This window comes from Entelurus aequoreus, linkage group LG12 (assembly GCF_033978785.1).
Source record: "Entelurus aequoreus isolate RoL-2023_Sb linkage group LG12, RoL_Eaeq_v1.1, whole genome shotgun sequence".
Classification (NCBI taxonomy): domain Eukaryota; kingdom Metazoa; phylum Chordata; class Actinopteri; order Syngnathiformes; family Syngnathidae; genus Entelurus; species Entelurus aequoreus.
Window position 1 is genome coordinate 30,081,343 of NC_084742.1, and position 26,899 is coordinate 30,108,241.

Below are 26,899 nucleotides of genomic sequence, written 5' to 3' on the forward strand. Positions count from 1 at the left end.
AATAATACCCACCATCCATCCATATTCTACTGCTTGTCCCTCTCGGGGTCGCGGGGTGCTGGAGCCTATCCATAGAGTATATTTAGATCCAAATCTCATTTTATAACTGACTGACTAACTGATTGTTTCTTTGATAAAAAAAACAAAAAACAATGTCTGTAAAAAAAATATTCGCCAGTCTTTTGAAGAACTATTTGAAAGGAACAGTTATTCAAGATCTGCATAAGTGTATGTATAATGTACCGCTGGGTAGCAATTTTAAAAACTATTTTTTGGAAGTGTTTAAACGCAGCGCGTGCCCAATAGAAACGAGGCAGCCAGCCATGCACGGAAAAAAGTCTCCATAACAACGCTGCTGTAACTTTCACTCGCTGAGAAATGTTTCTCTGCTTCCATCAAGCCTGGTCGATCTCCCCCCCAACACGCCTCGTCTGCATCTTTTAGGATTAAACAAGACAACACATATATTTGCAAGGCCATTTTCAAGAAGGATATTTAAAGAGAAACTACATCTTGTGAAACCATGTCAGCCAACCCCGGAAGCTGGAATGGGTTCTACAAGTTGGGAGTTCAGATACTTTATTTTTTCATGTTTAATAAGTTTTTTGAAATTTTAATTTTGACAGTACCACATAAGATATGTTTTATTGCGGATGCGGGGTTATTGATTTTTAAATGTGCCGGAGAATAACCTGTTTTGTACACTGTTGGTGGTGATTCAATGCACAGTAGTGTGTAAATGTGTTTCTGTATAGTATTTCTCCAGCAATGGTCATGTGGTGACATAAATGATGGTATTTTCAGAGCAGTAATCATTGGACACAGGACATCATTAAAGGCCAAGGTGGGAAACGCATGGCCCGCCACTTTATTTTATAAAGCATATTCCACATTTTTTGGTCCTAAATTAAGCATTTTCAAACATAAAAATGACTAAAGTAACAAAATACCAATACGTCAGTAGTAGTTGGCCATGAGACGAAATCAGAGCGCGCTGTTCAGTATCGTAGGCACTGATTGGGTCTGGGGCGGTATAGCTCGGTTGGTAGAGTGGCCGTGCCATCAACCTGAGGGTTGCAGGTTCGATCCCCGCTTCCGCCATCCTAGTCACTGCCGTTGTGTCCTTGGGCAAGACACTTTACCCACCTGCTCTCAGTGCCACCCGCACTGGTTTAAATGTAACTTAGATATTGGGGTTTCACTGTGTAAAGCGCTTTGAGTCACTAGAGAAAAGCGCTATATAAATAGAATTCACTTCACTTCACTGATTGGCTCAGCCTCAGACAGCATTACTATATTGGATTTCACAGTTTAAAGGTATTTTCTGTTTGTAGGGGTTTTCATGAAACATTTATTTCGAAGGTCATGAAGTGTTTTTTATCCTCTGGCTATATTTGATTTACAATAAATAATTCGTACTTGGTGGAAATTAATTTATTGCAGTCATGTCTGGAAGAAATTAAGAGTGATAATCAAGGGAAGGCTGTAGGTTGGAGATACGTTGCCTATTCAGAATGTTCTTAAGTGGATTAAAACATCAGACAATGAAACTTCTTGTTCAATAATGATGCAATCAATTAGAAAATATGGAGACATTTACAGTTGAATACACATAAACATAACGATCAACTTAATATCTTGGAAGATAGGCCAGTCTACTCCTTGGAATCCTCTGGCAGAAAGGTCCTAAATTAGTCCAGCTCTTCTAACTTCACCTTGTTTGTTTCTTTTCTTCTTTAAAACTTTGGACCAAATCTAACCCAATTCCCACACATTCCCTCCCTTAAAATATAAAACATTTGACTGACACCTACATAAAAAGTGTAAAACTATACAAACAACTACACAACTTTCTTAATGATTCCTTATGATGTATGTTATTTCATTTTAAAGTATGTCAGTTTTGATAGTTAATGATTAGTTGCAATGATGGTTAAGTGTCTAATGGAGGGATTCCCAACACTGTCATCATTGGGTGTAATTCCACGTCATTGGTTTGAATATGATCCTTAATTTCTTTTGTTGTTGTTGTTTTGTCTGTCAGTGACGTATAGTGGCAGGCAATTCAATGCTGTTCCACTAGATGGCAGAAGGTAAACCCATGTTTGCCTGTAAGGCCCCAAAAACTTCACAACTACAATGACTTCTAGTTGTTGATTATTAAATGATACAAAAATATTTGACATCCATGTGAGCACTGGTAAGTATCCAACCATGACTACAACCTTAATATGCACACCATACCTGCATGGTGGTTTTGTTTAGCTTCAACTTGAGCTTTAGGTCTGAAATATTAAAATGAACAAAAGAACGAGTTCCCCAAAAGACAGTGAATGATTTGGAATGACCGACCAAGAACCCAGACCAAAGAAGAAATGTCGTCAAACCACATTTTTACAAGATTGGGTAAATACAGTCGTCCCTCGTTTATTGCTGTTAATTGGTTTCGAACAAATACATTTCAGCAAAGTAGCAATCATTATTCATAAATTCGATATTTTCATGGTTCGAGCATAAAAAACCTGTATACGACCCTCTAAAGATGTTTTTACATTATGACAGCCTTCTAGATATGAAACAACAACATTTAGTCACCTTTTCACTCTTAATCCACAATAGTAATGCTGCCTGAGGCTCAGCCAATCAGTGGCCACAATACTAAACAGTACGCTCTGATTTGTTTTGGTCTACTCTAGTGGCCAATGCTACTTGAGTATTGTTATTTTTGGTTTATTTCGCTACTTTGATGCTTGAAATTGGAGAATATGCTTGAAAATAATCCACGATGTGATGATGCCACAATATTTGTAGTGAGGGACGACTGTATAGTAAAGTATTTTTTTCCTGACTCTTAGCACATACTAAACTAAACAAGCAAAAGTGCATCTGTTTCCAGTCACTGTACACACATTCATGTTAATTGTACAAACATTCCAAAATGATTACATATTATAATTACTGTATATATCTCATATAGCAGCACAAAAAAGAGATAAGTATGGTCTGGGCAACTTTTCTTATGGAAGAAAACCTTTCCAACATGGTGAGGCTCTAAAAAAAAAGGTGCATTACTTCTTTACAAAAAATATACATATTTTAGCAGTCACAACAATCACATTGAAGCCCACTGAAAGTATTGATTTTGTCAATCTGCAATTAAAACGGGCCCAGGGAAAGGTATACACAATAGTACAGATAGTAGTAGTAGTAGTAGTGATAGTACACCAATATACATCACTCTGGTGTAGATTAGGTAGGTTCCTTTGTTCTGTCAATCACATGTATCCTCCTGGCCAATTAAACCATCGCCAACTGTCCAAGAACCTTTTTGAATGTGTGTGTACATCCTGCCAGCTCCTTCACCCTCTCACTCATCTCCCGGGAAGCTCCTGGTGACGGGTACTGGAGTGATGCCGCCTTGGTACTGATGACAAAGTCTTTGAGTTGATTACAGAGTGTGCTGCTGTTCTGACCTATCTGGGCTCGCACCCGAGGTGACTTGGCCTGACGGGAGAGCGTGTCCCCGATGAAGACCAGCTTGTAAGTGGCGATGATGAGCAACTTGCTGTGCGCCACAAAGATCTTGGGCGGCTGGTTGGAGTTGACGGCGGCGGAGAAGGCGGCGATGGCGTCGTTCACGCTTGCGAAGTTCCGCTCTGACTGCTCCAGATAAAAAAGGAGGAGTTGGCGGTCAGCAAGGCACAGCTTGGAAGAGGAGTTGTCCTGTCCAGTCACGTCCTTGTTGATTGGTCGGCCCGCTTCCTGCCGCTCTGACTGTTTCATCTGTTGAAAGAGGAGTAGGCTAGTTAATAAATGACACAAGTGAAACATGATAGTAGGCATAAACCACTTTGTTATGGCAACTGGTCACTTCAGTAGTTGATCATCAACATGGTCGCCGTGCTCTGCAGGTGTTTGCCACTGTAGTTCTACTTTGATGGACCAAATTACTTCATGGGTATAACAATACTTTGCTTCTGCTAAACTTTTATTCATCACTGAGTCAACATGTTTTAGTTTTATTTAGCAGCGTCACAGTTGTGTCTATGTAAAAGCCCATAGAGATAATTGCTAATTTAACATTGCTTTGAACGCTGTCATTGTGACATTTACAGCCGTATTTCTAAAACGTCTGTAATATTTAAGTTTATATTTTAGCCGAACATTTTCCCCAAATATATAATGTCTATAGGGCATATATTTTTTCATTTTGTTTGCACTTTTATTGTGTTTTATTTACTTTATCAATTATTGCCAAAGCAGCATAGCAGTTTTGAATTGCTTTATTGTAGTGTTTTATCATTATTACAATTTATCGTTATATCCCTAATGTGGATCAATAACGCTATGAAACTGGCTACACTGCAGAGAAATGTGTGGTTGTTTTTGTATACTGGTGTATCGTCAGTTAATAGTGTATGTAATTAAATGCATACTGTGTGTACCTGTAGATGAACATAGTCATAGTCCTCCATCCATCCTTCTGTGCTCTCATAAGAGTCGTCTACAACAGTGTCTTCCTCTGCAGCTGCAAACTTTGGTGGCGGCGGTAATGGCCGTGACTGAATGTTGATCCTCTCTCCCGCTTGATAGCTCCCACTTCCTGTCATGTGACTGTTTATCTGTCCTGGCAATGGAGGAAGCTGTGGCTGGTGGCTCCGTTTGAAAAGCAAAGAGGCATTGCCATGCAGAAAAGAAGTGAGCTGTTTGGTGTCTTCTGGAATCCCACGGGTTGTTATGATTAGTTGATCTAAGACATCTCCACCTGGTTGTGATTTGATGAGGTCTGTCCAAGAAACGGTATCTAAACTCTGAGTCTGCATAGTTACACTCTGAAAGACCTCCTCCAATTTACCCACCTGTTGGGCCAATTTGGTCTGCAAGGAGCGGTCTGTGGCTTGGCTGGCATTTGCCACAGCACCGTGCGAAAATTCTAGAAAGTCTCGCAGAGTGGCGCACACTCCATCAGCAGCCTGGTGAATGGCAGGAAGATTCCCCTCCAGCTTATCAGGACTACGCCAGTTGCTTGTGATGATTGACATCATCATAGCAACACTTAAGTCCACAGCTTGTTGAAGACGGGTAAGGCGCTCCATGGCTTTCTCCAGGTCCAACAGAAGGGGTTTTGCTGCAAAGAAGCTGGGGGCTGATGACTCTGTGTCACAGAGCATGTCTGAGGATGAAGCAGAGTTGTTGCTCAGTGTGCTCCCTGTGCTTGAGGCTGAGTGTCGCTTGAAGGCCGCGTGGGGCTCCTCACTAGTGACCTGGGCCTCACGGATCACCTGAAAAAAACAGTTTGTTTTTAGCGGCTTTGCAGAAAGAAAACGCTTTGAATGAAAACATTTGACGACATTCACATTCATGTCTAAACTTGAAAACTCCAAGCCTTGTTAACTTAGTGATCATGATTGACTGGAGCTGGTGGTTTCTCTTTGGCAGCATTAACAGGACTCATTGTGAAGTGAATTAACTTATATTTATATAGGGCTTTTCTCTAGTGACTCAAAGCGCTTTACATCGTAAAACGCATTATGTAAGTTACATTTAAATCAAATCTCTGTGAAATCTACTCCTCTCTGTGCTGCCACCTTACCGTGGTAGAGGAGTTTGCGTGTCCCAATGATCCTAGGAGCTATGTTGTCCGGGGGCTTTATGCCCCCTGGTAGGGTCTCCCAAGACAAACTGGTCCTAGGTGAGGGATCAGACAAAGAGCAGCTCGAAGACCTCAATGAAAAATAAAACCGATGGACCCAGATTTCCCTCGCCCGGACGCGGGTCACCGGGGCCCCCCTCTGGAGCCAGGCCCGGAGGTGGGGCACGATGGCGAGCGCCTGGTGGCCGGGCCTGTCCCCATGGGGCCCGGCCGGGCACAGCCCGAAGAGGCAACGTGGGTTCCCCCTCAATGGGCTCACCACCCATAGCAGGGGTCATAGAGGTCGGGTGCGATGTGAGCTGGACGGCAGCCGAAGGCAGGGCACTTGGCGGTCCGATCCTCGGCTACAGAAGCTAGCTCTTGGGACGTGGAACGTCACCTCGCTGGGGGTGAAGGAGCCTGAGCTAGTGCGCGAGGTGGAGAAGTTCCGACTAGACATAGTCGGACTCACTTCGACGCACAGCAAGGGCTCTGGAACCAGTTCTCTCGAGAGGGGCTGGACTCTCTTCTACTCTGGCGTTGCCGGCAGTGAGAGGCGACGGGCTGGGGTGGCAATTCTTGTTGCCCCCCGGCTCAGAGCCTGCATGTTGGAGTGCAACCCGGTGGACGAGAGGGTAGCTTCCCTCCGCCTTCGGGTGGGGGAACGGGTCCTGACTGTGGTTTGCGCTTACGCGCCAAACCGCAGCTCAGAGTACCCACCCTTTTTGGATTCACTCGAGGGAGTACTTGAGAGTGCTCCCCCGGGTGATTCCCTCGTTCTACTGGGGGACTTCAATGCTCATGTTGGCAGCGACAGTGAAACCTGGAGAGGCGTGATTGGGAAGAATGGCTGCCCGGATCTGAACCCGAGCGGTGTTTTGTTATTGGACTTTTGTGCCCGTCACAGATTGTCCATAACAAACACCATGTTCAAACATAAGGGTGTCCATATGTGCACTTGGCAACAGGACACCCTAGGCCGCAGTTCCATGATCGACTTTGTAGTTGTGTCGTCGGATTTGCAGCCTCATGTTTTGGACACTTGGGTGAAGAGAGGGGCGGAGCTTTCTACCGATCACCACCTGGTGGTGAGTTGGCTGCGATGGTGGGGGAGGATCCCGGACAGACCTGGCAGGCCCAAACGCATTGTGAGGGTTTGCTGGGAACGTCTGGCAAAGTCTCCTGTCAGAGAGAGTTTCAATTCCCACCTCCGGAAGAACTTTGAACATGTCACGAGGGAGGTGCTGGACATTGAGTCCGAACGGACCATGTTCCGCACCTCTATTGTCGAGGCGGCTGATTGGAGCTGTGGCCGCAAGGTAGTTGGTGCCTGTCGTGGCGGTAATCCTAGAACCCGTTGGTGGACACCGGCGGTGAGGGATGCCGTCAAGCTGAAGAAGGAGTCCTATCGGGTTCTTTTGGCTCATAGGACTCCTTAGACAGCGGACAGGTACCGACAGGCCAAGCGGTGTGCGGCTTCGGCGGTCGCGGAGGCAAAAACTCGGACATGGGAGGAGTTCGGGGAAGCCATGGAAAACGACTTCCGGACGGCTTCGAAGCGATTCTGGACCACCATCCACCGCCTCAGGAAGGGGAAGCAGTGCACTATCAACACCGTGTATGGTGAGGATGGTGTTCTGCTGACCTCGACTGCGGATGTTGTGGATCGGTGGAGGGAATACTTCGAAGACCTCCTCAATCCCACCAACACGTCTTCCTATGAGGAAGTAGTTCCTGGGGAATCTGTGGTGGGCTCTCCTATTTCTGGGGCTGAGGTTGCTGAGGTAGTTAAAAAGCTCCTCGGTGGCAAGGCCCCGGGGGTGGATGAGATCCGCCCAGAGTTCCTTAAGGCTCTGGATGCTGTGGGGCTGTCTTGGTTGACAAGACTCTGCAGCATTGCGTGGACATCGGGGGCGGTACCTCTGGATTGGCAGACCGGGGTGGTGGTTCCTCTCTTTAAGAAGGGGAACCGGAGGGTTTGTTCTAACTATCGTGGGATCACACTCCTCAGCCTTCCCGGTAAGGTCTATTCAGGTGTGCTGGAGAGGAGGCTACGCCGGATAGTCGAACCTCGGATTCAGGAGGAACAGTGTGGTTTTCGTCCTGGTCGTGGAACTGTGGACCAGCTCTATACTCTCGGCAGGGTCCTTGAGGGTGCATGGGAGTTTGCCCAACCAGTCTACATGTGTTTTGTGGACTTGGAGAAGGCATTCGACCGTGTCCCTCGGGAAGTCCTGTGGGGAGTGCTCAGAGAGTATGGGGTATCGGACTGTCTGATTGTGGCGGTCCACTCCCTGTATGATCAGTGCCAGAGTTTGGTCCGCATTGACGGCAGTAAGTCGGACACGTTTCCAGTGAGAGTTGGACTCCGCCAAGGCTGCCCTTTGTCACCGATTCTGTTCATAACTTTTATGGACAGAATTTCTAGGCGCAGTCAAGGCGTTGAGGGGATCTGGTTTGGTGGCTGCAGGATTAGGTCTCTGCTTTTTGCAGATGATGTGGTCCTGATGGCTTCATCTGGCCAGGATCTTCAGCTCTCGCTGGATCGGTTCGCAGCTGAGTGTGAAGCGACTGGGATGAGAATCAGCACCTCCAAGTCCGAATCCATGGTTCTCGCCCGGAAAAGGGTGGAGTGCCATCTCCGGGTTGCGGAGGAGACCCTGCCCCAAGTGGAGGAGTTCAAGTACCTCGAAGTCTTGTTCACGAGTGAGGGAAGAGTGGATCGTGAGATCGACAGGCGGATCGGTGCGGCGTCTTCAGTAATGCGGACGCTGTATCGATCCGTTGTGGTGAAGAAGGAGCTGAGCCGGAAGGCAAAGCTCTCAATTTACCGGTCGATCTACGTTCCCATCCTCACCTATGGTCATGAGCTTTGGGTTATGACCGAAAGGACAAGATCACGGGTACAAGCGGCCGAAATGAGTTTCCTCCGCCGGGTGGCGGGGCTCTCCCTTAGAGATAGGGTGAGAAGCTCTGCCATCCGGGGGGAGCTCAAAGTAAAGCCGCTGCTCCTCCACATCGAGAGGAGGCAGATGAGGTGGTTCGGGCATCTGGTCAGGATGCCACCCGAACGCCTCCCTAGGGAGGTGTTTAGGGCACGTCCGACCGGTAGGAGGCCACGGGGAAGACCCAGGACACGTTGGGAAGACTATGTCTCCCGGCTGGCCTGGGAACGCCTCGGGATCCCCCGGGAGGAGCTGGACGAAGTGGCTGGGGAGAGGGAAGTCTGGGCTTCCCTGCTTAAGCTGCTGCCCCCGCGACCCGACCTCGGATAAGCGGAAGAAGATGGATGGATGGATGGCATTTAAATCAGTGTGGGTGGCACTGGGAGCAGATGGGTAAAGTATCTTGCCCAAAGGCACAACGGAAGTGGCAAGGATGCAGGGATCGAACCACGGCCGGTCTTCCAACTGAGTCACACCGCCCCATTGATCAACCAATACTCAGAACAATGGGACAGGCCTCGGAACTCAGTGAGAATCTTAGCGAGGGAACTGTACATTTACACGAGCTGGGGAAGTCTTTTGTAAACATTTGTAAACAACTGCAGATTCCAAGCACATCAAACAATTATAGATAAGTACAATCTCTCTGTATGTGTCACCACGTTGCCAAGGTTTCGGAGGAAGGGCAGCCTCTGCAGACACTTTCTTGTGTGAAAATACTGTTAGAATTATATACCATTTTGCTCTACATTTTATTTTACTTAAATCCACTGGATACATTCCTTAGACCAGTGGTTCTTAACTTTGTTGGAGGTACCGAACCCCACCAGTTTCATATGCGCATTCACCGAACCCTTCTTTAGTGAAAAATAAACTGTTTTTTTTTTAATTCAAGACAAAGTTATGTTTTTTTACGGGTGCACAAAATGAACCGTGCATGAACATCACCTTGTTCAAAGAACAAAACCAACACAGTGCATGAACTCACAACAAATTACACACCTGCAAATCAGTGTGACTTCTGCTGTTGCCATATCCATAATATGCCAATAGGGAGAAGTTTTTATTTACACGATGAGTCGGGTGTGTCTTGACCTCCGCGGCGGAGGCTCCACCGAACCCCTGAGGCAGACATACCGAACCCCTAGGGTTCGATCGAACCCAGGTTAAGAACCACTGCCTTAGACTAAAAGTATGAACACACATTAAATTGTTTTCATCTAAGAGAGGCCAATTTGATGTCTTAGGCCTTTGTTCTATCCTTCCCTTGCTTCTTCAATTATGCTTGCAAGCTGCTTTTTCGATTATGTTTAGTCTTACATGTTAATGTTCATGATTATTGTAATAGTAAATCTCACCTACATCTGATTAAGAAAACAAAATACAGGACTTGAGGTGTCAAAGACAGAAATATTTAAAAACACATCCTCACCCATGCTGCAGAAATGGCCCCAACCATCACTGAACTTTGAACACACTGGACTTGTCCCCCATTATCCAATAAAGAGGATGAAGACTACCCATCGGGGCTCATTCTTACTCTTGACTGACCCGCAGATTCCTTTGAAGGAGTGGGACCAACTCTGTAACATTTGCCTGAGACCAGTTTTTTATAAATCTTGTTAAGTTTTCCAGTTGACCCAACCTTTGACTGTTCAACAAAAGACTGCTGTAAAGTTTAACAATACACTAAGGACTTTTTGTGTGAATCCTATGCAATGTTTATCTATTAACAGACAACAGAAAAATGAAGCCACTCTGTAACATCAAACCAGGAGATTTAATACTTCATGACCCATCGGAACAAATTCCTGGCGCCATTCAATAACATTAAACCAGGAGACCGGGTTCTTATACTCTTCAGAAAAAGTTGTGGCGACAACAGTGGCAAGGACCATTCTAAGTACTGTTGACAACCCATACAGAAATTAGGGGAGCTGAAAGATTGGAAGGGGTTCATTTGTGTAATTGCAAGCTCATAAATTGGCCAAAGCAAGACATGTGCACCACATACACTAAGCAAAAGGCAAGGCAGCAATGATACAGCACAAATCATGCATTAGAATGTGAGCTAAGCAGCACTCAAGACTGCACCATTAATCACGCTGCTCACACTCCTTGCGTATTTCTAAAAAAAAATATTGCTAATGAGTGACCGATTTCAGTGGCTAACAATGGAGGGCGGTGCTTGATTGCCACCCTCCTTTTCTCTGTCACTAATAGACGTATGGAACCGTTGAGTCACCCGGGGCCTCATGTACAGAGAGTTGAGTGGCTTTCCTAATAAAATTGAACGTACGATCAAATCCCGAAAACGGCGTACGCAAGTAAAAATTCATTTGTATTAAAGTGTTCACACACACAAATCGAAGGACATTTTTTGTTACATGGCAATCTACGACCGCAGATGTGTGTATGGTTTGGCACACCCAGACCACGCCTCCTTACAAATATGCAAGCTTGATACATGAGGCCCCCTTCTATTGTGTTATCTGTGTGCATGGCATAGAAAGTCTATGGGTACTCTAGAGCACAGAGTTAAAAAAGACACAACGCAAACCTCTGAAATACACTCTCCAAACAAATGTTAAGTCATAGCCCCAAATTCAGATGCACACCTACCATGTGCACATTTTGCAGCAACATTATACAACATCCTTATGTTAATAATTTGTCAACAGTAACAATTGATATATAGAAATATAGATCGATACTTTATTAATCTTCAAAAGAAATTCTCACACAGAGAAGTTCACAATACGACTTTGACACAGCTGCTACCCTCCAATACCATGTCATTTGTATGTTCTTCTTGCCAGTCCTTACTACTGTCAGCCCAGGCAGTCATTATGTAACACGTTCATCTGTACGGTGGTCCGACAGGATTCAACTGTGTCATAACGTGATGAACATAACAAGGACTTCTTACATGATTTTTTCACATTCTTGACTAATGTTTAAAAAATACTTTTGTGATACACATATCCAAATGAAAGATCTCACAACACCCTCACTAAATATTTCATATTTTTACTGATAGTTTAGGACCGTAGCAATAAATCAACTTTCCATTTCTATATGACATAGATCGATAGACATGGGAATACATATCGGACATATCGGCAGCCATGTTTCCGTCAGTTTACCCCAGGGCAGCTGTGGCTACAAATGTAGTTTACCACCATCAGTGTGTGAATGTGGAGAAAATGAAAAATAGGTGTCACTGTAAAGAACTTTGGGAGTCAGTAAAGTGTAAATGTAGATGGTTGGTTGTCTGTATGTGACCTTGGGTCATTTAAATTGCTTTGTGATTGTGTGACTGTGTGACACTATGCTTCTCAACTCAGGTAAGCTAGCATTGGTTCCTGAACAGATAAGAGGTATAGAAATAAATTGTTGCGCACAATAAATGTATTCTGTCTCCTACCTGTGGTGGGACATCATAGACACACATGTCTTCCCTCTGCCTTCCCTTCTCCTCTTGCTCTCTTGGGAAGTCATAAACACCCCGGCTGGGGTGACTGCCAGTGCGCAGGCTAACTGGAATGTCGTAGATATCCTCAGCCCGCTTGCTGACTTTGGTACTGTCTGCATATAAATGTTTGTTGCTCAGCAATGGAGGTGGGACATCATACACGTCCTCAGGGATTGGATTGTCTTGGATGTCATCATTAGGACGACTGGCCATATTTTGGCCATATTCTGGTGTGAAGCCTTGGGTTTGTTTTCTGCTTAAATGGGATGGCACATCATAGGTTTCATCTTTCATTTGATGAGTGTCAGGATCATCTCTAATGACTGTGGGTGGGAAATCATAAACCTAAGGAAAATCAATAAACACATTTGATTAAAAATGTATTTCATTCATGATTCAAACAAATTGAAATAGCACAGGGCTGAGTGGTTTGCACTGCTTCTTTATGGCCACTTTCAAAAAGTGCTGTTATTGCATGACATTTATTGTTTACTTGAATAAGCAAGTGTCAGTTACTGGGTCAAGCATGGGCTTATTAGGAGAGATGGTGTCCAGCCCACTTTTGGCGGGGCTGCTCTCCTCTCTAGAAACTTTTACAAAATATTCACGCTTTCATAGGAATTTAATAACTATAAAAACGGTCACTTCACTAGTGCAGCAATGTATAGAAATAAAATGTGGACTTTTAAACATCATATTACTTTCAAATAAAGCAGTCTTTGTGAATATCTGTTTTTTGACAACATTGATCTAACTAAGATGATGATTATCTTAGCTTAAATCAGTGCTTTTAAAATAGTGGTCTAGACCCCCTCCCAGGGAGGGGGGATGACAAAAAACATTGTTTTAATTTTTTAGTTTGGATTTTTCTTTCAAAAATGTCCTTAGACCAGCATTTCCTCCTCTGTACATCCTTTCTTATTTTTCAATTTTGTTAAAGCACATTTGAAAGCCAGCATGAACATAGCACTGCACTCACTTGGTGATGTAAACAGAAGTTTTGCACTTCAATGTCCAACGAGCAATTATTCCTCCATTACCTGAATTTCCACAAAGCATCTGTTGTTAACATAAACTTGATGCAACAAATTCGATACTAGTATGACATACACTAGTGTGTGTGTGTGTGTGACTATCAGTGGTACTTTAACTTTAACTTTAACTTTAACTTTAACTCAGGTAATAGAGTGTATTTCAAAGGACAGATAAGACAGTTTTATCTTGAAGGGCACTATTTAAGACTTAAATGAGGAAGCAGAGCAGGAGTGCAGAAGGGCACCCCTGGAGTTGCACCAAGCATCAAACCAAGCAGTTAGACCTACCTGTGATGTGTGATCCACCTGTGCTTTCAACTGACCTGTGTATTGTAGTGATCGCGGGTTGGAGGCACATCATATATATTTTGATTGGATGGCGGTTGACGCATGGGTGGAAGATCATATTTATCATGGTAAGTGTTCACTGTATCACAGGCTCGAGTGGAAAGAACCACCTAAAGAAAAAGATATGGTCAGATTCCTGACATGACAATAGCTCAAAGACAACAAACAACAATTACAAAGTGTTGATGAAATTGGAGTTATGACTTAGAAAACTTGATGGCAAATGTATGATGCAGCTTTAAATGGCATTACACTTGCCTCAAGTAGCATAATAGGCAACCTCAGTGTTACTTTGATCAGAACTATTTAAAAGGGAAATGCACTTTTTTCCTTTCACAATCATTATGAAAGACATGACGACGGATGGATTTTAAAAAATAATGCATTCTAACTCGTAAATAAAAGTCTGCTTACAGCGGAGCCAATGGGAGGTCCTCTACTCCGCCCATAAAACCCAATAAATAACCATCTAAAAACCGCCAACAATATTCCATTTACATTTCGTGACTTGAATATTAACCAAGTATTAGTGATATTGTTACTATAAATGCTAACACAGACAAACTATTTATAGCGTGTCCCTATGTTTATAATATAGTGTGTAAGGACGAAAGTCAAAGGAGGAGTGTCAAAAGGGGGAGCTGACTGTTTTGAACACATTCAGCTTTTCCAAAACAAAAGAACAGTATTCTATATCCGTGGCTTTTTTAGTGTGAACACAACAACGGAAATGCGTCCCCTCAAAACCCATCTAACCGGAACTCTCTAAACATACTCAAGTTCCGTGGATGAATTATGTAAACCCACTACACAACCCCTCAGAATTCACCCATAGTCAAAATCCTCACAATGATGGTCAGACCACGGTGGGTAGAAACGGCAGTGGCCAAAGGAGGGAGGGCCATGGCTGGGGGGGGGGGGGGGGGGGGGGGAACGGTGCTGACAGGGCAGAGGGCACACTGACTGGAAAAGGGGGGTTGGGCATTGGAATTCCAATGTCTTTGAGATAGCGACGAGGGCCGGCTTGATCCTATCGATGGAAACAGTTTCAGGTATGCCCCCAACGTCCACGACCATGCTCTTATCGCCGCCCTGTAGGACCTTAAATGGCACAAAGGTCCTCGGCGGGCTTTGTGACAAATGAAAACCAAATCCGCCAAGCAACAGTACCATGCTGTGACGAAAGGACGGGTGCGAAAGCCCTGGCGGCCTCCCGCAGGGAAGACTGCTGCAAGGCCGCAGACCAGGGTGTATTTACCTCCGAAATGAAATCCCCGGTACTCGCAGCAACTGGCCGTAGACAAGCTCTGCAGACGAGAACTGCAGGTCGTCTTTGGGGGAGTTCCTGAGGCCTAGCATGACCCAGGAAAGTTTGTGTACCCAGTTACCGTCAGTCAAAGCAGCACGCAGGGCAGCCTTCATGGAGCGGTGGAATCTCTTACACAAACCGTTAGTCTTGGGGTGGTAAGCAGTGGTGCTGTACAGCTTGACCCCTAGTACCCCGGCGACCGCATTCCAGATCTGCGAGGTAAACTGCGCACCCCGGTCCAAGAAAAGGTCTGAAGGGGTTCCGAAGAGTGCGACCCACGTGCTGACGAACGCCCGGGCCACCTCAGTGGACGACGTTGACGTGAGGGGAACGGCTTCCAGCCATAACCTCCTTTCGGGGACCTCACACGGCTCCAGCGGGGCCTTGGTGTGGTAGTGCACTTTTGCGCGCTGACAGGTCACACATGAGTCGACCCAGGCCCGCACATCCTTCTTCAGCCCCTTTCAGGCGAACTTCTGAGCCACCAGCCTCACAGACACCTTTCTGTTCGGGTGGGAGAGACCGTGGATCGCCTCAAAAACAGCCTGCTGCCAGCCAACTGCAACTAGGGGTCTGGCCTGTTGAGAGATCGCACCACAGCCTGACCCATGAGTCGCCGACCTCGACCTCCTCAAGGCGCAGTCCAGTGTCTGAACCCCTTAGTGTCAGAATCCTGTGGTCAGAGGCCAGTTCCGCACCCATGCACGAGTAGTCTAGACCCAGATGCATCGTGCCGATGATCAATCTGGAGAGTCTGTCAGCGACCACAATGGAATTGGCCGCTATGTGTTTGATGTCTGTGGTGTACTCTGAGATGAATGACAGCTGGCGTTGCTGGTGGGCGGACCACGGCTCAGCTACATTCGACATGGAGAATGTGAGGGCCACAAAAAACTTAAACTCACGACCCAACCAGATGTCAAGCAGCTCTGTCAAAGGTGCTGTACTTACGCTTCCTGGAAACCAGCTGACGGCTGATAAAGGTAAGCAGGTGCCAGGCACCATCGACCCATTGCTCCAGCACAGCGCCGACGGCGCAGTAGGATGCATCCGTGGTGAGAGTGACTGGGGACGTGCGTGAAAGTAGCACAAACCAGGGCTGGCACGACTGTTGGTGGCAGTGTGCCCCCTGCCCGGGTGCACACTGACGCCTGTGGGAACGTGACTGCACGTCAGGGCCAGTACGTCAGGGGTGAAGCGCTGGGTGGCCAGGAAGAATCGGTCTGCTTCCTCTTCCAATGCATGTGGCTCAGTAATAGCTGTATTAGCGAGCGTGGTCTGGACGTGTGGTCGCATGTGTCGCAAAAACAACTCTATGAAGAGGAAATTCAGCTTTTCTGTTCCCAGCAGGTTCAACATCATCTCCATGTGTTCAGAGGGTTTGCTGTCTCCCATGCCCTGAATAGCAAGAAGAGGTCAGGCTCATTTTGACCGTGACAGTTCAAAAATTTTGAGGAGGTAAGCTTTGAAACCTGCATATTTGTCCTGGGCAGGAGGGAATGTAAGGAAGCTTATTGCTCTGGCTGCCGGGGCACTCTCGAGTGCCGACACGACATGGTAATAACGTGTGGCATCGTCCATAATACCACGGAGGGCTAACTAAGCCTCAGCCTGCGCGAACCACGTTGTCGCAGACGACTCCCAAAACTCAGGCAATTAGAGAATGGCGGAATTTGCCATGTCACGTTGTTCGATCTGCTGTTCAGTCCTGGAAACTTCAGCAGGACAGACGTCGGTGTCACCAATGTACCGTGTAAGGACAGGAGTCGAAGGAGAAGTGTCAAAAGAGGGAGCTAACTGTATTAATGACATTAAGCTTTTCCATTCACAACCGAGCAGTAAGCTACATCCGTGGCTTTTTTTTTTTGTGTGAACACAACACCGGGAATTCCTCCCCTCAAACATCATCGAAGTGGTTTGCTGTTTTCTCGCTTCCCTGCTCCTTGTAAGTTTATTGTAGATCATAAATCATGCCTCTCACCTGAAAGAAGAAGGCTGAGGACATATTTCGACACTTTGACATCCAATTTAGATCCAGGAATAGAGAAGACACGAAAAAAACGCTTGGTCTCCCCCCCCCCCCGTCCTTCACAAGGATTATGAGTCATTCTTCATCTGAAAAGGAATATGTGAACATCCTAGCAGTTGGCATCGTAATGACAGCAGACCTCGTGCAGTAAGTGGTTTTTTAATTATGTTTGTTGGCTCTCATGAAGTCTGCAGTGAGTAGTAATCAGTGATGAAGGAAAAAAACCGAGAAGGTTGTGATGCGTTTTAAAAATTAATGCACTGGGAATGCTTAAAATTATCAAAATACGTAAATATGAAATGTTATTATGAATATGCCCATGACATATGACATATATACTTATAGTATGTATATAAAACCTTAATGGAGGTGTTTGGATGTTGTTAAGGGCTTTATAGGCAGAAATATAGAGCGGCTCCATTAGGCTCCATTGTAAGCAGACTTTTGATCAAACTTATTTAATATTTAGAATGCATTAAAAACAACCGAGCCACACCGTCTCGGAGAATGAACTGCTGCTTATAAAAGCGAGCACAGAAAGAGAGTAAAACATTGGAGCATACGGAAGACGAGAGAGTGAAGTCGGCGTGACTTGACGCTGCACATGTGGAACTTGGAGTCAAGCGATGCTGACATAAATGGAGTGCTTACCCATACTAAACCAGAAAAAAATGTCCCTGGCCAGCTGGATCAAACGCACAACTGTCTGTCGAGTGAGTCACTGTAATATTGATCATAATATATGCATCATGCCTGTTATTACAACTACATACGCTGTCGAGATAGCTCTCTACAAAAAAAACATGAAATGTGGGCTAATACTTTACAGATATATATGATAGTTCATGGTTTTTATTCAGTACAGATTGGTATCCTTTCGTATTGTCTTGCGCATTACAAACTCAAAAGCCATTCAGCTGCTAGCTTACGGCTAATGTCGTCGCAAGACGATGTGTTACTACGCTAGAAAAAGAGTTCCTCAGCTCTTACAATAACAATGTCGCTACAGCCTGGTTATTATACAGGTTACGTAACATAAATTAAGTATTGTTGGCAGTTTTTGGATGCTTTTTCAAAGTGATTTAGAGGCAGAATGGAGTGTTCCCATTAGCTGCATTGCAAGTCACCTAGGACAAGCCATTTATTACAAACTAGAATGCAAAAAAAACAACAACAAAAAACTTTTGTCTTGTCTCTCATAAGGATTGTTAACAATAGGCAAAAAAAAAAAAGTGCAGTTCCCCTGTTTCTTGTGTGCGAGATGACCACATTCCGACACACCACAAATACGACCCATCATTTTAGGACCAATCTGGACTGCCAGTTATATATATATATATATATATATATATATATATATATATATATATATATATATATATATATATATATATATATATATATATATATATATATATATATATATATATATATATATATACATAAAACTACTATTACATACATTTTTTGGATTATTGTTCTGGAGGGGTTGCTCGGTGTGGTATAATAATGTTTTTTTATTTTCATGTTATGAAGTATTTAGGAGCACACACAATTTACTTACCTTATCAGGTGGTTTGCTGTCCTCCCAGATCCTTTTGTCCAGAGAGTGTGGAACCTGGTACACGTCATTGCCAGTCCCTTGACCAACTGCCTTGATGGTGTTTTTTAGCTTGACCTTTAGAGGAGGTCCACTTGGGGCAGAAGTACCCTGATACAAACTCTGGGTGCTTGGTTTAGGGCCGTGTTTAGGTGGAATCATGTAGACAGGATCCGATTTGGGCTGTGCAGGACTGGGGGTAGAGTAAACTGAGGCCATGGGTGTGTACTGAACAGGTTCAGGATGAAGGAGTCGCTGCAGTTGGGGGCTATGACAGGATGAGGTTGGATCAATCGTGCCGGGTTCTTTGCCATCATACATGCCAACAAGGATCTTAAGACGGTTGGCAGGAACAATGCCTTGGCGACCGTGGAGTGAACAGAGCCACCAGCCATCTAGTCCTTGTGTGTTGCGTTCCAACACGGTTAGGATGTCCCCCTTACGAAAGGACAGTTCATCTGGAGACTCCGCAACATTGTCATACAAAGCCTTGGCCAACACATTCTGCAAGAGAACAAGAACAAGTTCAAAATGTTTTCATTGACTTGAATGTAACATTTAGAAAACGGTTTCCTTTGACTTGCAGGGATGTGAACACCCTTTGAAGAAAAAAGGTTGACAATAATGTGCAGAATAAATGAATAAGAGCGAAGCACAGTTCTGTGTAATGGAACATTGCTTGCAGGCCCTATGTTAGTGCAGTTAACAACAGAAAATAACAATATTTTTCTTTAACAGACCAACAAGTGGTCAACTCCAGGCAATCAAAGGGGGCGGATATGAATGTCAACAACATACGATACATGCTTTTAATCCAGTTTAAGACCACACTATTCTAATGGCACAATGTTGTAGTGTTTAATAATTAATGTATTATGATCAATTTAATAGACTGTATTAAATTAAATACTCCAGCTGTACAATGTTTGGGATTTAAAGCATTAATCATTTCTTCAATTGTTTCATAAATTACATTGAGGTTGAAATGTTTCTGGATTCATTGGTCTTGTCAAAACTTGTGGAGTATTCAATAAAACAAAGTGACCACACTCACAAAGCCTGTCAAAGCTTGTTTACTTGATGGGCTGTCTTCATGCGGTTACTTTTCTGTTCTTTTTGACTTGACAGGCAGAGACAACCACAATGCCTGATGACTTGTCTAGGCCATATAGCATACTTGCCAACCCTCCCGGATTTTCCGGGAGACTCCCGAAATTCAGCCCCTCTCCCGAAAACCTCCCGGGACAAATATTCTCCCGAAAATCTCCCGATTTTCAGCCGGCGCTGGAGGCCACGCCCCCTCCAGCTCCATGCGGACCTGAGTGAGGACAGCCTTTTTTCACGTCCGCTTTCCCACGATATAAACAGTGTGCCTGCCCAATCACGTTATTCCATACAAGGCGTCCGGCATACCGCCGATGAACATGGTGCAGATGGAGAAGATCTTTTCGGCGTCCGTGTTGGCGCACACGTTGCCAAAGCCGACGCTGGTCAGGCTGCTGAGGGTGAAGTAATGTACGAGCTGCGCACCGACGGGCCGTGTTGTTGACTTAGGGCAGTGGTCCCCAACCACGCGGACCGATTGGTACCGAGCCGCACAAGAAATTAAAAAAAAATTAAAATATTTATTTTATTTTATTAAATTAACGTAAAAAACACAATATATACATTATATATCAATATAGATCAATACAGTCTGCAGGGATACAGTCCATAAGCACACATGATGGTATTTCTTTATGAAAAATAAAAATAAAAATAAAATACCCCCCCCCCCCCCCCCGGTTCGTGGGACAAATTTTCAAGCGTTGACCGGCCCGCAGCTACAAAAAGGTTGGGGACCACTGACGTAGGGCATCTCCAGGCGTTTGCCCAGCTCATGGAGCCATCCTTGGGGAAGAGACGGGAGGGCAACTAAATGGGTGACAAGAACTAAATCATCCAGACTAGAAATAAATTGTATTAATATGTTTATCTTACCTAAAAATAACTATATTTATTAATTTTTTTGAAAAAAACTAAATACATTTTTAATATATTTTGCTAAAAACATCAAAATTAATTGTATTTTTATTTGTATTTTTTCTGACTCCTTATTACACCCAGCCATAGAATTATACATCAAAATAAACTATTTGAAATAATTAATTTTAAATGATCATAATAATTCATTTAAAATGACCATATTTAATTATTAAAATAATTGCTTGTTTATCAACAACTTTAGCATTTTATTCATTACATTTTGAATTGAATTTGAATTCTTCCTACTCCTTTTCGAACATGTTGAAAAGAGAAACTGGAAATTGTGATGTATCATGTTGTATGCTTGCATGTTCGAAATAAACTCAAACTCAAACTCAAACTCAAACTCAAGCTCTCAGAAGCCAAGTTATGTTATATTCCTTAAGATTTATTTATGCAAGTTTGAAGTATCAATTATCTAAACACAGTTTTGTTTGCATATTTTCAGGATATATATATATATATATATATATATATATATATATGTATATATATATATATATATATATATATATATATATATATATATATATATATATATATATATATATATATATATATATATATATATATATATGAAATACTTGACTTGGTGAATTCTAGCTGTAAATATACTCCTCCCCTCTTAATCACGCCCCCGCCCCCAACCACGCCCCTGCCCCACCCCCGACCACGCCCCCCACCTCCCGAAATCGGAGGTCTCAAGGTTGGCAAGTATACCATATAGTAACAAAAAAAGCAGACATTAAGGGCCTGATTTACTAAAGGTTTGCGTGCACTAAAACATGTGCAAACCTGATACCACACGCAAAGCTGATCTACTTAACGTGTGCAAAGTGGATTGCGTCCGTTAGGTGTGCAGAATAAGCTGTGCCATCCATTTTGCGTCATTGTCTACATTAATATGCAAAATACATGCTTACTATCAAAACGGCCACAATACTGGGAGGAGAAAATGCAAATGTAATTATAAAGAACGCACAATGTGATTTATCAACACACTTCCGCGTTTTGCGAGCACTATTTGCCGTTTTGACAGTTCCACACAAGGCTGCAGGATCGGTGCTCGCGCTGCACAGACGAGAATCCTTCGTCTTGAGTGTGTCAACATTTTGGTGGACCGCCAGAAATAAAAATATTAGACATATCGTCTATTCAGCAATTTCATTTTATAATTGTATTGCTGCTGGATGACTTACGGGGCTGAACAAAATGAATTCAATTGATGCGAGTTGGTATCTGCTGGCATTTTTTTTTTTAAATGTTAATTTTTTTAAATTTAGGAAATATATTACTATAATATGGGCAGCACGGTGCCACAGGGGTTAGTGCGTGTGCCTCACAATACGAAGGTCCTGGGTTCAATCCTGGGCTCGGGAACTTTCTGTGTGGAGTATGCATGTTCTCTCCGTGACTGCGTGGGTTCCCTCCGGGTACTCCGGCTTCCTCCCACCTCCAAAAACATGCACCTGGGGATAGGTTGATTGGCAACACTAAATTGGCCCTAGTGTGTGAATGTGAGTGTGAATGTTGTCTGTCTATCTGTGTTGGCCCTGCGATGAGGTGGCGACTTGTCCAGGGTGTATCCCGCCTTCCGCCCGAATGCAGCTGAGATACGCTCCAGCACCCCCCGCGACCTCGAACAGGACAAGCGGTAGAAAATGGATGAATGGATTACTATAATATACCTCCTACATGAAAATATGTCCTTAATTATGCATTTTCTTGTGTTTAGTCATTCCAGATGCACAAAGGTGCTGGTGATGCGATCCAGAGCCTCGCACACATTAGTGTCAGTGTGCATATGTTTCTGTTGTTTAGAATTGCGAATCAGAAAATGTGTTACATATTATAGATGTGTGCCGCTGGTTCAACACATCGCACACAGGTAGGAGCATGATAACATGAATACGAAGAAAATGATTGTCTATGTGGCACGCAAAATCCTCATTTAAATAAGGCAGTCTTCACCACTTTTCAATTGCACACGCATTGTTAGTAGATCACAGGCAACACGCCTGCTCATAGTACACACTATTTAATGTTTTGTATACGCTGTCTCACGCGTGGTATTTGGATCCTAGTAAATCAGGCCCTATGTGGTTATTTTATGTGAATGATATTCCACCATATCATTAAGGACCTAAACAAAGCTTTTTACTTCTTCCAGCCATATACGTAATCCCAATGGGGTATCATTGTTCAAAAACAACTTTCTGCTTATAAGAAAATTATTGCATACCGATCCATCCATTTTTTACATTAAATCTATTTCTTATGGCATTAAGTTATTCACTGTTTCCAAAGAAAGACATGAAGCAAAGGTATGAAGGGTATTATTATATAAATGGGAAGACTGTGATCAAATTAGCATATTTCACTAAATGTTTTCTCATTTGATCCGGAGAATATACAACAATATTGAACAGCTTCTTAGTGTATTAAAAATCAGATGCTGCACAAATAGCATGTATGCAACAAGAAACTTTACTCGAAAACATGGACGGAAAACACAATAAGTGTAATCATTAAAACAATAAGCTCCTTGTGCTCACTGATGACGGCACACGTTTCAGTGATCAAGTAGGAGAAGAACAATGACTACCAAAACAACAATAGGTCTTCTACAAGTGTTTCCAAGTTCACTGTATCATCATTTGCAGTAACAAACCCACTTTTTCATACAGATAGAAATATTTGTGCATGATGTTTATGTACTTGCCTGGCATGCATTCCACTAACTTGTTGACTTGTCTTTTTTTGCACACACAGGGAGAACCTAATTCACATTTTGCAGGACAATTGTATATTGCATTACCACTGATATGCTTTACCATAACGACTGAACACAATTAACATTCATGTACAAAAAAATATTTCCCTCTCCTTCTCCTCCTTTGATCATATTCTTCCTGTCACGTCGTCATTGCTGTCCTTTCATTCACATCAAGTACACTTTGACAACTGGGACGACAATACACACACAAAAACACTCACCGGATAATTCATTTTCCTTTCATTCACACAATATTAACTTGGCCAGTTCTCAACCCGGTGAAGTGTGTGCATGAACTTAAGTGTGCAATATTGGGAGACACAAATTCTGCACGGATCTTCTGTGCCCTTCTCCCTCCCTTCCCTGGAATGTTTCTTCTTCTTTCCTGTATGATCTTGCCCTCAGTTATCAAGCATATCTCCACACATACAGCAACTCTGTGATCTCACACAAGAAGAATGACATTGTTTGTTACTACTTGCCAGAGGAAAGGACAGTGTAACCCAACACGTCGCTTCCAGTTCTTAAATGTCCCCTTTCCAATCTGACCAATGCTCTAAACTCCCTCCTAAACCACACCTTCTTATTACTGGACCAGCAGACATATTATTCCTAGAAGTGTACAACATGAAATACACACTTGTAGACCGGGAGGAAAAGTAGTTGGTGCGTGTCCAAACGGGCTGAGGAAACATGCCCTGACTGGGTTTTGTGCTTGAATGTTTTCTTTCTGTTTTTTAGCACACACACACACACACACACACACACACACACACACACACACACACACACACACACACACACACACACACACACACACACACACACACACACACACACACACACGAAATAAAAAATGATAAAAATAATAATGACTGAATGAGGAAAATAGGTAACCAGAATTTTTTTAAAAAGGTGCTAGATGTGTTGCTAGTAGAGATGGCCTATATGGTTTTAAAAATAAAATCCCAGATTATTTCACCAAAAAAAATGTATTTATGATTTTTTTCCCCTACTTTTTAAAGAAAACAATGAATACAAATGACAGATAATTCAAAACAAGTTTTTCTTTTATTTGATCAAATCTAGTAGTTTGAAATGACACTGCATACACTGCATTTTAATCTCAGCAAAATTCTAATCTGAATAATGTTGTTCTTTTAAGACCACACATAAATTGTACTTTATATGGAATCATTTTCAAAGAACTAAATTAAGAGCTTCCTTTGGGAGCCAATACTTATGTCTTAAGCAAATTACTTGTTAACAAAAATGTAGCATTGCACATTGCATGCAAATATTAATCTCCTACATGAGAATAATAAAGTGCAAAGTTAAAATGTCTGTCTTGAATAAAATACTAATGTAAACAAAAATGTAGCATTGCACATTGCATGCAAGTAAATAAACTCCAATAAGGCAATAGAGATATCAATAATCAATAAAAAGTAACCATAAATGATCAATCAGATCAATAAAGTGCGAGTTTAAAACGCCTGTCTTGTAAATAAAAATGCAGTATTGTACATTGCATGCAAATAAATAATAATCTTCAACATTGAGTCATAAGCAGCAACAGCAAAACAATATGAGAAAAAGTCTATTAAAATACCATTTACTAATAACACTGATTTGTTTTTACATATATGTATACATTTTTTAGCCTTTATGCATCAGCACCAATTATGCAAATTATATAATGGCGTCATATTGACCACACACCCAATTCCACAAATCTAATAGCAAGTTGAGAAAATCCTGCAATGCATAAATGTTAAAAGTGCAATTACAAAGTTGATGATTCTGGGGGGAAATGAAGGTTAGGGTAAGCAGAAAAATCGTTTATTTAATTTATTTTTCCTAAAATATGCATTGTGGCTATAAAGTGTATGTTATCCAATTACTTGATTAATCAAACAAACTAATCCATAGATTACTAAAATAACTGATAGATGCAGCTCTAGTAAGAATTCTGAAGATCAAAGATAACTTTTGTTAAGGAAATTGTGGAATTATAGGAAGTGTGGAGATGCGTAAGTGTTCATGTTGGAATAGTTTAAATTGGTTGACAAATGTGGAAGTACTAAGAATTCTGAGATCAAGGGGAATTTGTGTATGGAAAATGTTGGAATATTTTTGGAATGTCTCAATAGATAGCTATCTTGCTGCATGTTTTCATGTTTGAATCACACAACATACATGCAAGAACTGTTGGTGCAGAATAATGCGTGTCAATGATCAACATTCACACAATAATAACAAACAATTCACTTACTCCATCCATACCAGTCACTGCCGTAGTATTTGGGCTAGACACTTCGCCCACAATGGTCTTACTGTATATACTGTACCGCCCATTCTTTGGATGCTAGACTCCAGTTCCTTTGACATGTTTATTACCACCGTGTAACTAAAATACACACATAAATAAAACACGACATCGCACTGCTGCATAGCACTACTTATAGCATTTAAGCTAATGTCGATAAAGTATACATAAGAGTGACACTGACCACTTTAGCCTGCTTGTCAGCCAACGGCAGAGTCATTTCCCAGAGGCAATGTGGCTTCACGTAACGCTCTTCTTTTACAGTGTTGACTCTTTTTCTTCTTTACTTCTTTTTCCTTGTATGACTTCAATGCGCGCAAGAGCAGGCAGACAACATGTACTGAAGTGTACCACTGTACTAGCAGTCGCTATATCAAGCACACAGATTTGACCAAAAATCCGGTTTGGTCCGTTAAAAATAAAGGCATGTATTTCAAAATAAACTACTCATTACGTCTGCGGTCACATAGAATGTACAGGTGTGCAAATGTATACATGTAAATCCATGGCGCATAACGTGAGTCATTCATTCTCATGAATTTGTTTGAGTACAAAACATGCATCAAAAAAAAATTCCAAGTTTTATTAAAAGAAGGAAAAGTTTAAAAATCATTTAATGGACGGATAAATAAAACGTTTAAAAAAAATTTGTAATAAAATTTTGCTTTGGGCCTAAATTTAGCCTAAGACGGTTATAAATGATAGTTCACCATCAAAAAATGTTTAGAATTAATATAAAACAATAGTGTGAATGTGAGTGTGAGTGTGAATGTTGTCTGTCTATCTGTGTTGGCCCTGCGATGAGGTGGCGACTTGTCCAGGGTGTACCCCGGTCCCCGCCTTCCGCCCGAATGCAGCTGAGATAGGCTCCAGCACCCCCCGCGACCCCAAAAGGGACAAGCGGTAGAAAATGGATGGAGGGATGGACAATTGTGTCATGTTATTACTATGGGTGGCTGGTGCAATTTAAATACAATCCATCACACATACAAACTTAAATTGTTGTTTTCTAAACCGTTGTATGGATACAACAAACTACAAGTGTGTACATTTTTGATCAAACATTGTTATCAATGTAGATGTAGTTATAGAGACTTCCTTTTATTGTCATTCAAATTTGAACTTTACAGTACAGATAACGAAATTTTGTTGCATTAGCTCGTTCTAGTGCAGGATAAAAGAGCAATAAGGTGCAGATATAAATACATAGATTACTGTACAGATAAATATATTGCACTTTTTCATATGCATATTGCACGTTTATGGATGTATGATATGTTGTCTTTATAGTCCAGCAAGTTAATCCGTTTTTGGGGGGGGAATTGAGGGAATTATTTTGATGCATTCAAGAGTCTTATGGCCTGAGGGAAGAAGCTGTTACAGAACCTGGAGGTTCT

General features: G+C 42.7%; 1 protein-coding gene across 3 annotated transcripts; it reads right to left on the reverse strand.

Annotated features, from left to right (window-relative positions):
* Positions 1–844: 844 nt before the first annotated feature.
* Positions 845–25,852, reverse strand: bcar1 (BCAR1 scaffold protein, Cas family member). Of its 3 annotated transcripts, none has more exons than XM_062065603.1 (6): positions 25,687–25,852; positions 18,337–18,876; positions 13,410–13,544; positions 12,005–12,397; positions 4,446–5,282; positions 845–3,783 (listed from the first exon to the last, which is right to left on the reverse strand). In XM_062065603.1, exons 1-6 carry the CDS (start codon positions 25,720–25,722, stop codon positions 3,298–3,300), a joined length of 2,427 nt encoding a protein of 808 aa, XP_061921587.1. In that variant the 5' UTR covers positions 25,723–25,852; the 3' UTR covers positions 845–3,297. The 3 variants fall into 3 exon arrangements, with proteins under 3 accessions (XP_061921587.1, XP_061921589.1, XP_061921588.1); XM_062065605.1 differs by lacking the exon at positions 25,687–25,852 and adding an exon at positions 25,449–25,576; XM_062065604.1 differs by lacking the exon at positions 25,687–25,852 and adding an exon at positions 23,395–23,438.
* Between the last annotated feature and the right edge of the window lie 1,047 nt (positions 25,853–26,899).